The following is a 15,000-nucleotide window of genomic DNA, read 5'->3' on the forward strand; positions in this document are numbered from 1 at the left end:
AAATTAAAAAAAAAAAAAAGTTGACTGTCATCTTTCGCCTTGATGGTAAAGTGATGATGATGATGATGATGATGAAGGTGGTGGAGAGAGAGAGAGAGAGAGAGAGAGAGAGAGAGAATGCCTTGGTTTCAGCAGCCCGTGAAGGTGTTGATTTAAACGCAACTTGCACGATCATCACGCTTTGGCACATTACGGTATTTTTCTTTTTTATTTATAATATTTATTCCTTCATTATTAACCACTTCAGCACGAGGAACATTCATTTTTATTTAATTCCTGCTGTCGGTAAGAGATTATATTTGGATTAGGGTGGTAGAGAGATTGGAAAGTTACCATCATCATCATCAACACCACTACCACCACCACTACTACCATCATCCCCACCACTAGCATCATCACCACCACTACCACCATCATCACCAGTACAACCATCATCGAAACCACTACAACCACCATCAACACCACTACCACCACCATCAACACCACTACCACCATCATCAACACCACAACCATCATCACCACCATCACTACCACCACCATGACCACCACAACCCCACCATCGCCTTCATCATCACGTTCATCATTATCATCATCATCATTATCATCATCAATTAGGCACCTCACCTTACCCAGTCGTGATGAAGAATATAAAAAGTGGACAGCGACGCGAGATGTAATTCCACCTCTCGTATCAGGTGGAGAGGCAGGGTGGAGGCATTTTTGGGTGGAGTGGTGTGGAGAGGAGGTGTGGGTATATATTCAGGGAGGCTGGAGTATATTTAGGTGGGGTGGGGTGGTTGGAGTATGTTTAAATATGCTTTCCATTCCAATTTTTCCCGTCTCTTTATTTTCCTTCGCTATACCCTACACCTCTCTCTGTCTTTGTCTCTCTCTCCTCAAAATCTTATTGTCCTCATCTCGTCTTCCCTATCTTACCTTTCTTTCCTAGCCCATCCCAACCTTACTGCCTTCATCTTATCTCATTCCCACCTCTTCTCTCTCCCTCTCTCTCTCTCGTCACGCCCCTCACGAGAGCAAACAAGACTGAGACGTGGGTGGTCACTGCCCTCTGAAAGCCTCAAATCCATTCACCCACCTCTCTCTCTCATTCTTTTTTTCATCTCATTCTCCTGGTTAAATTTCACTTCATCTTTTTCTCCAATTTTTATGCTTCTATAAAACTTCTCTCTCCTACTTACGTTTTTCTTGATCAATTATCTCTCCTACTTATATTTTTATCAATTATCTATCCTATTTATTATCATTTATTTCTTTATTATCTCTCCCGATTATTATTTTTCTTTACCAATTATCTCTCCTACTTATTATTTTCTTATTGATATATCACAGATAGATATATAGATATAAATAGACAGATATCATCTTTCGAATCCACTGGCTAATCTTTTTTTTTTTTATTCTGCTAATCTGGATCCGTAATTCTGTATTTTTCCTTTTTCTACCTGCTAAATTAGATCATTATTTTGTATTCTTTCTCTATATTTTAAAAGCATTTGACCAGCAGAAAACATTGTGACGAATTATTCTTGTTTCCTCTGTCTTTTTTTTTTTTTTTTTTTTCAGTGTTTTTTAAAAGCTAAGAGAGGCTTCCGTTTCTCCGTTATTCCTCTGCAATTTTTTTTTCCTTTCACTTTTTCCGACTGTTTATGCTCTTCTCTCTCCAAAGATTCCGAGGTTTTACATTTATATTTCGTTCGTTAAATCGCGATATCTGATTAAATTATGACTACATTTCCAACCTCACATAGCAAAATACATAACCCATCCCAACCCACGCCAAAAAAATCCTAACTATACCCAATCCTACACAATCCAGCCTCACCAAACCCAACAAGGATATAATAAAGTTTTCCTGACCCAATCCAATCTAAATGAACCAAACGTAACTATATACCCAATCCTACTCAAATCTTGCCTTACCAAACCCAACCAGGCCACAGACATTTTTCCTGACCCAACCCAGCCCAATCTAACTAAACCAAACCTAATGATACCCAACCCTACCCAAATCTACCCTTACAAACCCAACCAGGCCATACTGAATCAATGTATCTCTTACCTAACATCTGACTAAATTTAACGCTTACCAAATCCAAACTTTAACATAACTAACCTGACTCTAACCTAGCAAACCTGACCTAATTCTAACTCACATAACAAAACCTAACTTTGACTTCTACCAAACCCAGCCAAGCCTTAACAAAACTGACCTAATTCTAACTTAAACCCAATTCTAACTCCTACCTAACAAATTCTAACTCAACCAAGCATTAACAAAACTATCTATTTCTAACTCTTACCTAAAAAAATCTAACCTTTACCAACAACCTAATTCTAACTCCCAATACCAAACTATATAACCATCCCTACACCCAACCAAGCATTAACAAAGCTTAATCCTTGCCTAACAAATTCTAACCTAGCCTAACCCAGGGCCTCCTACTGCTAAACCCGCCAAAGTGTTCTCAACTACCCACTTCCTGCTCCCTCTAACAACCCCTGCTACTGTTTTGTTTCTACTGTTAATTCCTTCACTATACTACTATTATTCTAACTTGGCCCGAAACTGTCTTCCTTGTTCCTCTTTCTAGTGTTAATTCTTTCACTATACTCCTTTCACTCTAACGTGGCCTAAAACTCCTATCTCTGCTTCTACTGTTACCTTTATTCACTGTTATTTTTGCTCTAGCTTTGCCTAAAACTGGCAGCTCTATTTCTACTATTAACTCATTCACTATACTTTTTTCACTTTAACTTGGCCCAAAATTGCCATTTCTGTTATTATCATTATTTTCGTCTGTCTTAACAAGCCTTAGTATAGCACCCACCATCATTAGTTTGCAAATATATTAATAAATTTCAAAACAGTAATATCATTGTCATAGTCCTTACTCAAACCACAAATATAACAGATAAAAACGATGAAAACAACCTTCCACAAGATCAAAAAGTGTTCTTAGATATAAATTATATTACAAAAACCTACTTAACATATGAAAAAAGATGATGATGCAACCCTTACACTCTAAATAAATTACTTTGTTATGAATTTATTCCTCAAACTAAATATAAGATAACAAAGCTGGTGCCATGACCCCCTAAAAATAAATTACCATATCAAATTTATTACTCTTAATATAACAGATAACAAAGGTAGTGACGTAACCGGGCCAGCAACATAATATAAACACCGCCTGTCTGTTTATCTCGGCGCAGGAGACACTGTTTACATGTGGGTGGGACGAATCAAAACAATGGCGCATCTGTAATGTAAACAAACGCCACGTACTTGATTCGGTGCGTCATATATCTCGGTCTGGTTCTTCTACTCTCTCTCTCTCTCTCTCTCTCTCTCTCATACTTTAGATTTCTCTCTCCACTCTCCCTGTCCCCCACGACTTATTTCCCCCTTTCTGCTAACATTCATTCTATCTTCCTTCTCCTGTTCCCCTATACCATAAAGCAGCTATTCGTGAAGAGAACACAAGAGAGACTTCAAGTTGCTAAAATGCATTAAATATATCACTATTAAAATCAATTTTGGTAGCGATATCAATATTCTTTTTTTTCCTCCCACGCAGCACACACGAATAATAAACCCAACAACACTCTGCCATATCCACTCAAACACCAAATGCACCTACACGTATAATTTAAATGCATCAGTCCATTAAAGTTGGATTTATGCGCATCTGAGACTCATGTAACACCGATAAACGACACGGCTAATAATATTCTGCTGGGCATTAACCAATTGTATAAAATTAGGACATTATTCCAGTGTACCAGCTTTTGACATATTTATATATTGGTGTAAAGTCCATTTCATATACTCAAAAAAAAAAAAAAAAAAAAAAAAAAAGCTCACCTGGGGATCGATGGTTGTGAAAATGTGCGAGTTTTGTAGACACACATGAATCTATTAACATCTATCTATCTATTGCCAGACTCCTTCATCCCGTAAGGGGTGGCCACAAACAAATCGCCTCCATCTATTAACATACTGCCTCAAAAACTATACCATCCAATATGTGACGATTTATGCAATTTCCGGTTCTATTAATTAGCTACCACGGACAATATTTGCACTTATAATTACAGGGAGCCCCATATATCACAATGCTTCGTCCGTGTCTCAGAATGATACGTGCGGTAAGACGACCGATATTTTTTGGTTGATTGTACATTATTTCGTATACATTCCATTAATCCTTTTGGAGCTGGATTTCAAGGACAGGGTTATTTATGCTGCAATATTTTCCCCTCACGCAGTAACGATAACCCTTACAGGCAATAATGTTCCTTCAAGTGTTATCTCACCGTCGAGTAAAGAACAATTTTTGGCGTTGAATTTCATGGACAGATAAGTTAAGCTGTAATATTTTCTCCTCAAGTACTAATGACAACCTTTACGGCAAAGCCAATAATGTTCGTTCAAGTGTTATCTCGAGTCCAAAGCAATTGCCCTATCTCAGTCCATTCCCTTTAAACTACTAAGTACATTTACGTTCGCTCTCAAGTCCACGAGTCCTTCACATGTCAAATTCACAACACTGGGCCGATTCACAAATTTACAATATATTTCCCCCCCCCCTCCTCAGAAACAAGACACGTAATGTCACGCTGTGTATGTGTGTGTCTGTGCGTTTGCTCATTTCCTTCACGAGAACGTTAATAAATACCAACCTAATTCTTTTTGCATTAGGTCGGGGTAACTCGGGGTGAGTCCATGGTGTCAGAAAAAAAAAAAAAAAAAAAAATGGCGATCGGGCACGTTGCGACGGCGCGAAATTGTCCAAAATCTCGACATGCAATAGTATGAAAATATTTTTTTTTCGACTTTGTGTTCAGAAATGGTCACTGTGGCCTCCATACAGTATGGAAACAAAAATAATGGTATTTGCAAACATTCAGTGATGAAGAGACTATTAGCTGGTCCTGCAAATTTTTGCAGGCAAGCACAAGTTTAAATACGTGTGCTCGTTAAAATGTAGGCAAACAACAACAACGCATTCGAGTGCTATTCACAATCTCCAACAACAACAACGACGACGAAAATAAACATCCAATAACATTTCAGCCAACATTATCCCATCAAGTGGAGTCAAGAGCCCATTGCCCTATCCCAGCCCATCACCACAACCATCTTGACCTTTAAATACGAATGCTACCCACACCTCCCATTGGTCGCTTCAAGCCTGGCGCCCGCTGTTGCCATATTAGGGACACCAAACCTCTCATCGAATTTATTAACCTCTCTCTCTCTCTCTCTCTCAAGTATAGACGATATCACGATTGCTGTTACTACGCCATATACCTTGAACTGGCCCAGACTTTGTAATTTAGGTAGTCTAATGCCAGCAAAAGACTACACTACGGCTCTACATCCTTCCCATGGCACTTCTTTGTGACTAGCAAAGTTTAGTGTTCATCTCCATAACGCAGCAGTGAGGAGGAAGAGACGATAATTACAGACCATGATTAAACAGAAGCAGCATAGGCAATTTTACTACTCGTCATCCCGCAAAGAATTTCAAGAGGTAACATTTTTTTCTCAGCTTGAAGTCTTTCCTACACTAAATAAACTCACCTCGAGATAAAATCGAAGTGAAGGGGTTACTAAGAGAATATTACTGCTCCATAGTCTGACAAACGGGTAAGCATGAGGTATTAAAGGAAGAGTATTTACGGGGAAGAATGAGGTATAGGGCAGAGAATATTGATAGGTAAGTGACTAATATATCAAAAGGCAAAGAGAGAGGTATAAGAGATGGAATATTTGCGAGCATGAGGTATATGGAAGAGAATATTAACAGGTAAGATAAGGTACAATTAAGAGACTTAGAGGTAAAGGGCACATATAAAGGATCCAGGTAAAGCCACAACATCCGCTTGATGATGACACCTGCTATATTGATGCCGGCTGCTATAACGATGACTTAGGGTCGTACACTCATCCTCACACCCATATCGAGAGTGGCACGGCTTGAGATGCAACCTTGAGCCTTTATTGCAACACTTCAACACATCATGACGCCAAGGAATAGCGTCTATTTCACTACGCATCTCTCTCTCTCTCTATACACACACACACACACACACACACACACACATATATATATATATATATATATATATATATATATATATATATATATTATATATATATATATATATATATATATATATATATATATATATATATATATATCGGTATATAGATAGACAACATTTCAGGCCTCATTTCGAAATATCCTAAAAGTTTAGTACACCAATACTCTGGCTTATCCAAATTCCATCATTTCTGTGGAATACATAATTTTAAGTAAATAAAAAAATGTTTCCAGAAAACATTTTGAGGCATTTCAGGAATTCAATGCCATGTGATTCGTCTAAGTCATCCAAATACCAGTTTTCAAACAGCATTTCCAAACATTCAAGGGACTGAATATCATAAAATTCCTACAGCTTATCCACATTCCATCAGGGCTGCCGCTAAGAGGCAACCCAGCATCACACCACCAAACACGGAGAAAATCTATTACTGTAAAAACACGAGCAGCACGCGTAACGCCATACATAGGGAGGGTTGATGGGGTGTACAGCTGACTGGTATGGGAATGGTGCTGGTTGTGGTAGTGTGTGGTAGCTGTGGTTAGGGTGGGTGTGGTAGTGTGAGGTAGCTGTGGTTATCGTGGGTGTGGTAGTGTGTGGTGGCTGTGGTTATGGTGGGTGTGGTAGTGTGAGGTAGCTGTGGTTATGGTGGGTGTGGTAGTAAGTGGTAGCTGTGGTTATGGTGGGTGTGGTAGTGTGTGGTAGCTGTGGTTATGGTGGGTGTGGTAGTAAGTGGTAGCTGTGGTTATGGTGGGTGTGGTAGTGTGTGGTAGCTGTGGTTATGGTGGGTGTGGTAGTGTGTGGTAGCTGTGGTTATGGTGGGTGTGGTAGTGTGTGGTAGCTGTGGTTATGGTGGGTGCGGTAGTGTGTAGTAGCTGTGGTTATGGTGGGTGTGGTAGTGTGTGGTAGCTGTGGTTATCGTGGGTGTGGTAGTAAGTGGTAGCTGTGGTTATGGTGGGTGTGGTAGTGTGCGGTAGCTGTGGTTATGGTGGGTGCGGTAGTGTGTAGTAGCTGTGGTTATGGTGGGTGTGGTAGTGTGTGGTAGCTGTGGTTATGGTGGTACGGATAGGTGATGAATGTATTGAATATAGTCGTGGTACATAAAACAGTATGCAGATAGACAGATATAGACAGACATACAGAAGATATCAAACAGGGAATAAAACAAACTCAGCGGTAGTGGTGGTGATAGTAAGAGTAGACAGTGGTGGTGGTGATAGAATTGGTGGTGATAATAAGAGTAGACAGTGGTGGTGGTGGTGGTAGAATTGGTGGTGATAGTGGGAGTAGACAGTGGTGGTGGTGGTAGAATTGGTGGTGATAGTGGGAGTAGACAGCGGTGGTGATAGTAAGAGTAGACAGTGGTGGTGGTGATAGTAAGAGTAGACAGTGGTGGTGGTGAAAGTGGGAGTAGACAGTGGTGGTCATAGTAAGAGTAGACAGTGGTGGTGGTGATAGAATTGGTGGTGATAGTGGGAGTAGACAGTGGAGGAGTAAGAGTAGACAGTAGTGGTGGCAGAATTGGTGATGATAGCGGACGTAGACAGTAGTGGTGGTAGGGATGGTGGTCGTTGGCCTGGTGAAGTTTATTGCATGGGATGGTGGTTGTGGTGGTAGTGGTAGGAATGTGGTGGTACGGTAGGAATGACGATGGTGGTGATAGTGGTAGAAATGGTGTTGGTGGGTAATATAGGTGGGTCAATGTGTCAGTGGGTGAGGGAGGGTTACGGGGGGGGGGGATGTATGGAACCCACCACCACGTATTGTTTCGGGGTCAGGGGGCATGACGGGGTGGGGGGGGGGAGCGGAAGAGAGAAGAGGGGTAAGAGGGAGGAAGAGGAGGGAAGGGGGAGGAAGAGGAGGGAAGGGGGAGGATGGGACAGGAAGAAGGGATGAAAGGTATGAGGGAGGAGAAGGATGTGAGGGGGAGGAGGGGATGGGAGGTATGAGGGAGAAGGAAATAAGGGAGGGAGAAGGAAGGAGATATATGAGGGAGGGAGAGGAGGGAAAGGGGAGGACGGGACAGGAGGAAGGGAGAGAAGGTATGAGGAAGGAGAAGGAAATGAGGGAGGAGGGGACAGGAGTAAGAGGGAGAAGGAAGTAAGGCAGGGAGGAGGAAGAGAGCTACTGCAAGAAGGGAGTAAGGAAGGGGGAGGAGGGAATGGGAGTTGAAGAAGAAGGATGAGACGAAGGGTTGAAGAAAGGGAGGGAAGAAAGAGGGGAGGGAAGGGGGGAGGTATGTGAGAAGGTGAAAAGGAAGAGGTATGACAGAGGAGGAAGAGTGGAAGAGGAAGGATGGAAGAAAGGGAGAGAAATGGTAAAAGAGTGAGGGAGGAGAAGGGGAGAAAAGGGAAGGAGAAAACTGAGAGGGAGAGGAAAAAGAACGGGCAAGATAGTGAGGAAGGAGAGGAGGAAGGGATGAGGAAGGAGAGGAAGAAGGGAAGTAGAAGGGATGGGAAGAGGATATACAGGGATTATGAGAAGGAAGGAAAGGGGGATCAGGAGTTGGATGGTGGATGAGTTTTATGATGAGGGAGAGACAAGGGGTGGTTGGGAGAAGTGGAGGGAAGGGGAGGAAGGGAGAGATGGAGGGAATGGCAGGAAAGAAGAGGTGGTAGGGGCAGGTGGAGGGAAGGGGAGGAAGAGAGAGATGGAAGGAAGGGGTGGGAAAGGTAAAGGGAAGGGGGAGAGGGTAGTGGAAGGGGAAGAGTGAGAAGAGTAGTGGGAAGAGATGTGAAAATGGTGCTCGCTCTCTCTCTCTAATAAATGCTCCTGTGTCTTGTGAACACTGCTTGTATCCCTTCCTTACTGGCATGCACCAGCCGTGGAACTGCACTCTCCCGTCTGTTTTCTGTCCAATTCTTAGTCTTTCATGTCCGCAGCTGATCAACTCTTAAGCCGTCTTCCTTATTAGTGTTTCTTTTCCCTCTCAACTTTTTATTGATTTCTTTTATGCAATGTTTTCCAGTCATCTCGAAATAAACGTATCTTGATTTTGGTTTTCTTTCTCCCTTTTCCTCAATGATCTTTTGCGTGTGTGTGGGGGGGGACTTCAGCTTATTATAATGGGGGGGGGAGCTCAAAAAGATGGTGACGGAGGGATAGAGGGGTCAAGAGGGAGGGGAACTGGGGAGGGGTGAGGAGGGGAGGGGAATGAGGAAAGTAGTGGAGGAGGAAGTATGACTCTGAATGGGTAAAAGAGGGAGTGAGGGGATATTATGAGGAAGGTCATGCCAGGAGGAAGGGAGGTGAGGGGAAGGAGGGGTAGGAAGTAATCAGAAGAGGTGTGAAAGTAGGGGGGAGGGGGGGGTAGATGTGTGGAGTAAGGAATGAGGAGGCAGAGAGTTTAAGTGATAGGTAAGTGAAGAGGAACCTATAATGCTTCTAAAAATGGAATGATAGCAGTAATAAAAAATTAATAATAATAATAACCTTACTATATTATTATTATTATCATTATTTGTCTATGAGAAGTCTGTCACATTGTTCAGGCTCCTAAGAAAGAGGTTTTGTTGGAGAGAGAGAGAGAGAGAGAGAGAGAGAGAGAGAGGTAAAGAAGGAAGCTAAGTTGTTTTTCCATCGTTAAACCAGAATACCTTCATAAATTACTTACGTCCTTCCTGTCTAAATATATAACTGTGATTGTTTCCCTCTCTCTCTCTCTCTCTCCTACACTTTTTGTTTCCTCTTCATTTCCTTCACTTTTATCAACATGGTCAAGATTCTTTTATTGTTATTGTTATTTTTCTCACTATTCTAAACTTCCCCTATTGTAACTCTCTCTCTCGCAGTAATTAATCTTTATCTTTCTTCTCTATCTTACTTTTTAGGTTAGGTTTCCCGTTCTTTTCCTTTCCCCCACTGCTTCGCCTCTCTCTCTCTCTCTCTCTCTCTCTCACCTGAAGAGGCCTGGGTGGGTATACCTGAGTGATTTATAAGTGTAAACCACCCACCTCTTCACTGTCCTTAAATATCCACACCTCTCTTCGCTGTACTACATTTTCTCTCGTTTCTCTCTCTCTGCTGTACTACCTTTTTCTCCTATTTCTCTCTCTCTCTCTCTCTCCCCCCTCTTTCTCTCCTTTTCTTCCTATTCTATGACCAGGGAATAATTATTACTATTCGTGGTAAGTCCAGACCGCGTCGTTGGGACTATGTCTGTGTGGTTTATGTATCAATATAATCCCCCCCCCTCTCTCTCTCTTCCCGGATCTTGAAACAGAGAGATGTAAACAAAATGCCACGTGCGCTGGCATCTGGGACAGAAGAGGAGGAGGAGAAAGGGAGAGAAGAGGGGGAAGGTAGTAAGGAGAGGAGGTGGAGGGAAGGGTGGAGGACAGCAGGAGGAAGGAGGGAGGGAGGAATGAAGGGAAGAAAAGAGGAAGGAAAAGGGAAGACAAAAACAAAGGAGGAGGGAAGAAAAGAGGAAGGGAATGGGAAGAGTTGATAAAGAAGTCACGGAAATGGGGAGGAAGGAAGAGAAGTGTAAAGAAAGAAGACAAATGGGAAGGAAGGAAGGAAGGAGGGAAGAGGAAGGTAGAATGCATGTGGAGGGAGAGGAAAGGGGGTGAAAGGAAGGGGAGGGCGAGGAGAAAGGGAGGGAGGACGATGTTTGAGGAAAGGGTAAACGGTATTGGGGGGAGGGCTGAGAAAGGTAAGGTTAAGGGAGGGAGGGGAAGGAGGGAAGGTAGAGAGGGAGAATGGTATAGAATAAAAGAGAGGGAGAGATGGAGGTGAGGAGAACGGGAGGGAGAGAAGAGGACAGGATATCGGAGAAGAGTGGAGAGGTGGAAGGGAGGAAGGGTGGCGAAATGAAAGAAAACAAGAGCGAAGGGAAAGGGAGGAGGGCGTGAGGGATGGAAGGGAAATAGAAAGGGAGAGAAAGGAAGTGGAGCAGAAAGAAAGAAGAGAAATTAATTGAGAAGGCGAAAAGGAGGGGAACTAGGAGGAATCTCTCTCTCTGGCACAAACCCTTTTCACTAGATCACACCTTCCCACCCTCCTTTCCCACCCTTTCTATTCAATTACTTTACATTTCCCTCTCTCATACCCCTATGCCGTTCAACCTCTCTCTCTCTCTCTCTCTCTCTCTCTCTCTCATACTGTGAGGTGGAAAATAATAGGACGGGGACTAGTGTAACTAGATTAAGCTTCAGATGCAATGATGCGAGTGTTATTGAGTACTTATGGAGATTGTAAGATGGTGTGTGTGTGTGTGTGTGTGTGTGTGTGTGTGTGTGTGTGACATGGTAGTACAGTAACTGATGTACTCACGGTGGTGGTGAGGTGGTGAATGAGTACAGTAAGTGCCTGGATACCCCTGGCCGCCTCCTCCCTCTGCTTGGTTGCTGCCTTCGCCTCCGCTGCCCTGGCCTCCACCTGTGCCTCCAGCCGGCGCACCTGCTCCTCCCCTGCCTGCTGAGATACCTGCTGCTGCGCTGGACCATTATGCCCGACCAGCGGACCACGGGGACCACTGCCACCACCCGCCCTTGCTGCCTTCACAGGGTCTGCAACAAGAAAAACATCGTCACTATAGTAGCAGTAGTAGGTAGGTGGTGGTGGTAGGAGTAGTAGTAGTAGTAGTAAAATAAAAATCTATACTGAAGTGATTTTATTTCAACTATTTTGGGGGGGAGACCAGTTCGCAGGCGCTCTCTCTCTCTCTCTCTCCCCCACACCTCACCTGTCCCTCCTTCCTGTTTACCTCGTGAACCAAAACACAAACAATGACGCAGACAGGAAAACAAACAGGTAACGATGAAGGGAAAATAAATAACAACTGAAAGGGGGTTGAGGAAGCTGTCTACTCTCTCTCTCTTTGTTTACTTCGTTGGTGGGATGCGTTTTTGTCAGGTCTGTCTGTCTGTCTGTCTGTCTGTCTCTCTCTCTCTTTGTTTACTTCGTTGGTGGGATGCGTTTTTGTCAGGTCTCTCTCTCTCTCTCTCTCTCTCTCTCTCTCTCTTTGTTCACTACGTTGGTGGGATGCGTTTTTGTCAGGTCTCTCTCTCTCTCTCTCTCTCTCTCGTGGGTTGAGGCTGGCACATCCCGTCATTGTTCTGCGTGAAATGGCTGCGAATGTTACGAGTAATGTCTCTTTAGTTAGTTATGGAGATCTGTGCTTGACAGAGAGAGAGAGAGAGAGAGAGAGAGAGAGAGAGAGAGAGAGAGAGAGAGAGAGAGAGAGAATGATAGTCACAAAGGATTATTAAAGCGTACGAGTAATGGACATTTCTCTTTCTCTCTCTCTTAGTAATTACTCTTTATCTCCCTCTTTACTCTTACATTTTAGGTTTCTCGTTCTGTTCCACCTTTCTCCCACGGCTTCCCATCTCTCTCTCCCTCTCTCTCTCTCTCTCTCTCAGCAGAAAATAGCAAACCCAAGTGTATCATTGACAACTCGTGACATTTTCTTCCATTTGAAATATTACTTGAGGGGAGACTGCAGGGAATTTTCGACCTTATGGGGAGAGAGAGAGAGAGAGAGAGAGAGAGAGAGAGAGAGAGAATCAACTAATCTACGGACTGAATATCTGACTTTATGACTTTGACATTCGACTCTTAAATATAAATTATTTTTCTTACCTGATCCTTAGCCCTTCCACCAACTCAGGTTCAAATTCGGTCACTGTTTTAGTTGAGTGCCCAGTGACTGATTCTGACCTTTCCCCATGATCTTGACCTTTGATTCTCTCTCTCTCTCTCTCACACACACACACACACACACACACACACACACACACACACACACACACACAAACCGCTCAAAACATAACACCTTCTCGCTTCGCCTGCGTGGGTGTTGTATAAAAAATAAAAAAAAAGTCCAGTAAAATGAAGAAAAAACACTAACTCAAGGCGTGAAAATATCTATCAATTTATGAATGTATATCTATCTCTATCTATTTTTATCTACCTACTTCTCCACATCAGAAAGCAAAATCTAAAACGATGACTAAAACTTTACTCTTAACAAAATGGACTGGAGGAAAAAAAGCAAAAAAAAGAGAGAGAAAAAAGGGGGGGAAACCACAGTGAACGAAAGCAAGAGAAAGCAGAGTATACGAAAATCCAAGTCACTACGCAAGAAATGAATGATAATAAAAAAAAAATCAAAACTACAAAAGTAATGAAGATCGAAGCAAAGGATCCTTAAAAAAAAAAAAAAAAAAAAAAAAAAATGATAAACGCAATGTGAATAGACAAAGTTACTATAAAGAAAGCAATGACGAACGACAATAAATGAATAAAAACACTATATATATAAAGATCGATATAAACACTGAACGTAAAAATATGACACTCAAAAGTAGAAATTAAAATAAAAAAAAACGATGATATAAAAGAAAACACAACGAAGAAAATACCAAGTCACTACGAAAGACAATAACGGTGAACGAAAACAGGGGAGAAAGCGAGGCGTGGAAAGTTCACAAGGGGGAGGGAACATGTGTGGCGAGAAGGAACGAAGCTTTATGGGAAATTCTGAAAGCATTACCGTACTGAGGCGACTGGGTGAACGATACATATTGAAACGTGGGGTAGAGCAGTATAAATACGACTCCAACATAACCAAGTCGACAATTCTGAAAAGTGCGAACTTAGCTCAAAATTACAAAACCGAGGACGAAACATTTTGAAAATTAGTGAATATTAACCCATCCTAAAAAATGAAAAATTACAAAAAAGACCGATACAATTCGAAAAATAAGGAACGGACGGAAGAATAACGAACGAAACACTCTGAAAGCTGAGATGATACTAATCTGGAATCTAAGCACTTTTTACAAAAAGAAAATAGCAGTCTTGGAACATAATGAATTTTGAAGAGTGAACACTAATACTTGAGATGATAAACATGAAACTATTCTACACACACACACACACACAGTCGTTCAGAGATGCAATAAGTAATCGAATTGAAGATACTGATAAAAGACATGATCACATATCAATCACTCCTGTGTGTGTGTGTGTGTGTGTGTGTGTGTGTGTGTGTGTGTGTGTGTGTGTGTGTGTGTGTGTGCGCGGCTAAACTCTCATTCACAATTCATTCATGCCTTCGAAATCTTGACTCCACCTCACGAGAAAAAACCATGTGTGTGTGTGTTGTGTGTGTGTGTGTGTGTGTGTGTGTGTGCAACTAACAACATTCATTCACAGTTCATGCAAGCCTTCGAAATCTGAAATTCACCTCGAGCAAAAAAAATTTTTTTTTTTTAATGGGCCGCAGTTATCGAAACATTATAATCGTAACCTTCACAATCACAGGCGAACACCACTGATGCAGACAAAAAAATATAATAAAAAAAAAGGAAAACAAGAACTAATAAAACAACAAAACCCTCATGGAACAGGTAAACAGTAATAAGAACGAGAAAAATTTTACCAATCATGAAAACAAATAAAGGAAAAAAAACAAAAAGGTAAACCAGAACTGAACACTCACAAAACAAAACATAAAACCCGTAACAAAAGCTGACAATAACAAGAGAACACAAGACAAAGGCGTGAGGGGAAGGAGAGGAAGACCGAGAACGAGAGACCAGGAGACCGCGGGCGTGACTGGAGGTGAAACTGAGAGAAAGGCACCCCCACTTCACCTGGCATACACACACACGCACACACATACATACACGTACGTATACATACACAAACGCACACAAAGGAACATACCCCGCCTCGTATTGCACATACCCTGTACATTTAAACGTACATGCATACATACACGTGCACATACAAATACACCTCCACATACACCACATACATATATATATTACACCTTTACTCCTCTCTCTCTCTCTCTCTCTCTCTCCGACACACACACACACACACACACACACACACACACACACACACACACAG

At 42.1% G+C, this 15,000-nt stretch overlaps 1 protein-coding gene across 4 annotated transcripts in view; it reads right to left on the reverse strand.

The window, feature by feature from the left end:
- LOC145408474 (uncharacterized) overlaps positions 1–15,000 on the reverse strand; it is a 398,402-nt gene that overhangs the window by 46,168 nt on the left and 337,234 nt on the right. For all 4 annotated transcript variants that reach the window (XM_080279207.1, XM_080279208.1, XM_080279206.1 and 1 more), the window contains one exon: positions 11,410–11,645. In XM_080279207.1, coding sequence (XP_080135333.1) covers positions 11,410–11,645 — 236 coding nt within the window. The remainder of the gene's footprint in view (positions 1–11,409; positions 11,646–15,000) is intronic.

This window comes from Coenobita brevimanus, chromosome 77, assembly GCF_032717465.1.
Source record: "Coenobita brevimanus isolate Jiangsu-jjx chromosome 77, ASM3271746v2, whole genome shotgun sequence".
Classification (NCBI taxonomy): Eukaryota; Metazoa; Arthropoda; class Malacostraca; order Decapoda; family Coenobitidae; genus Coenobita; species Coenobita brevimanus.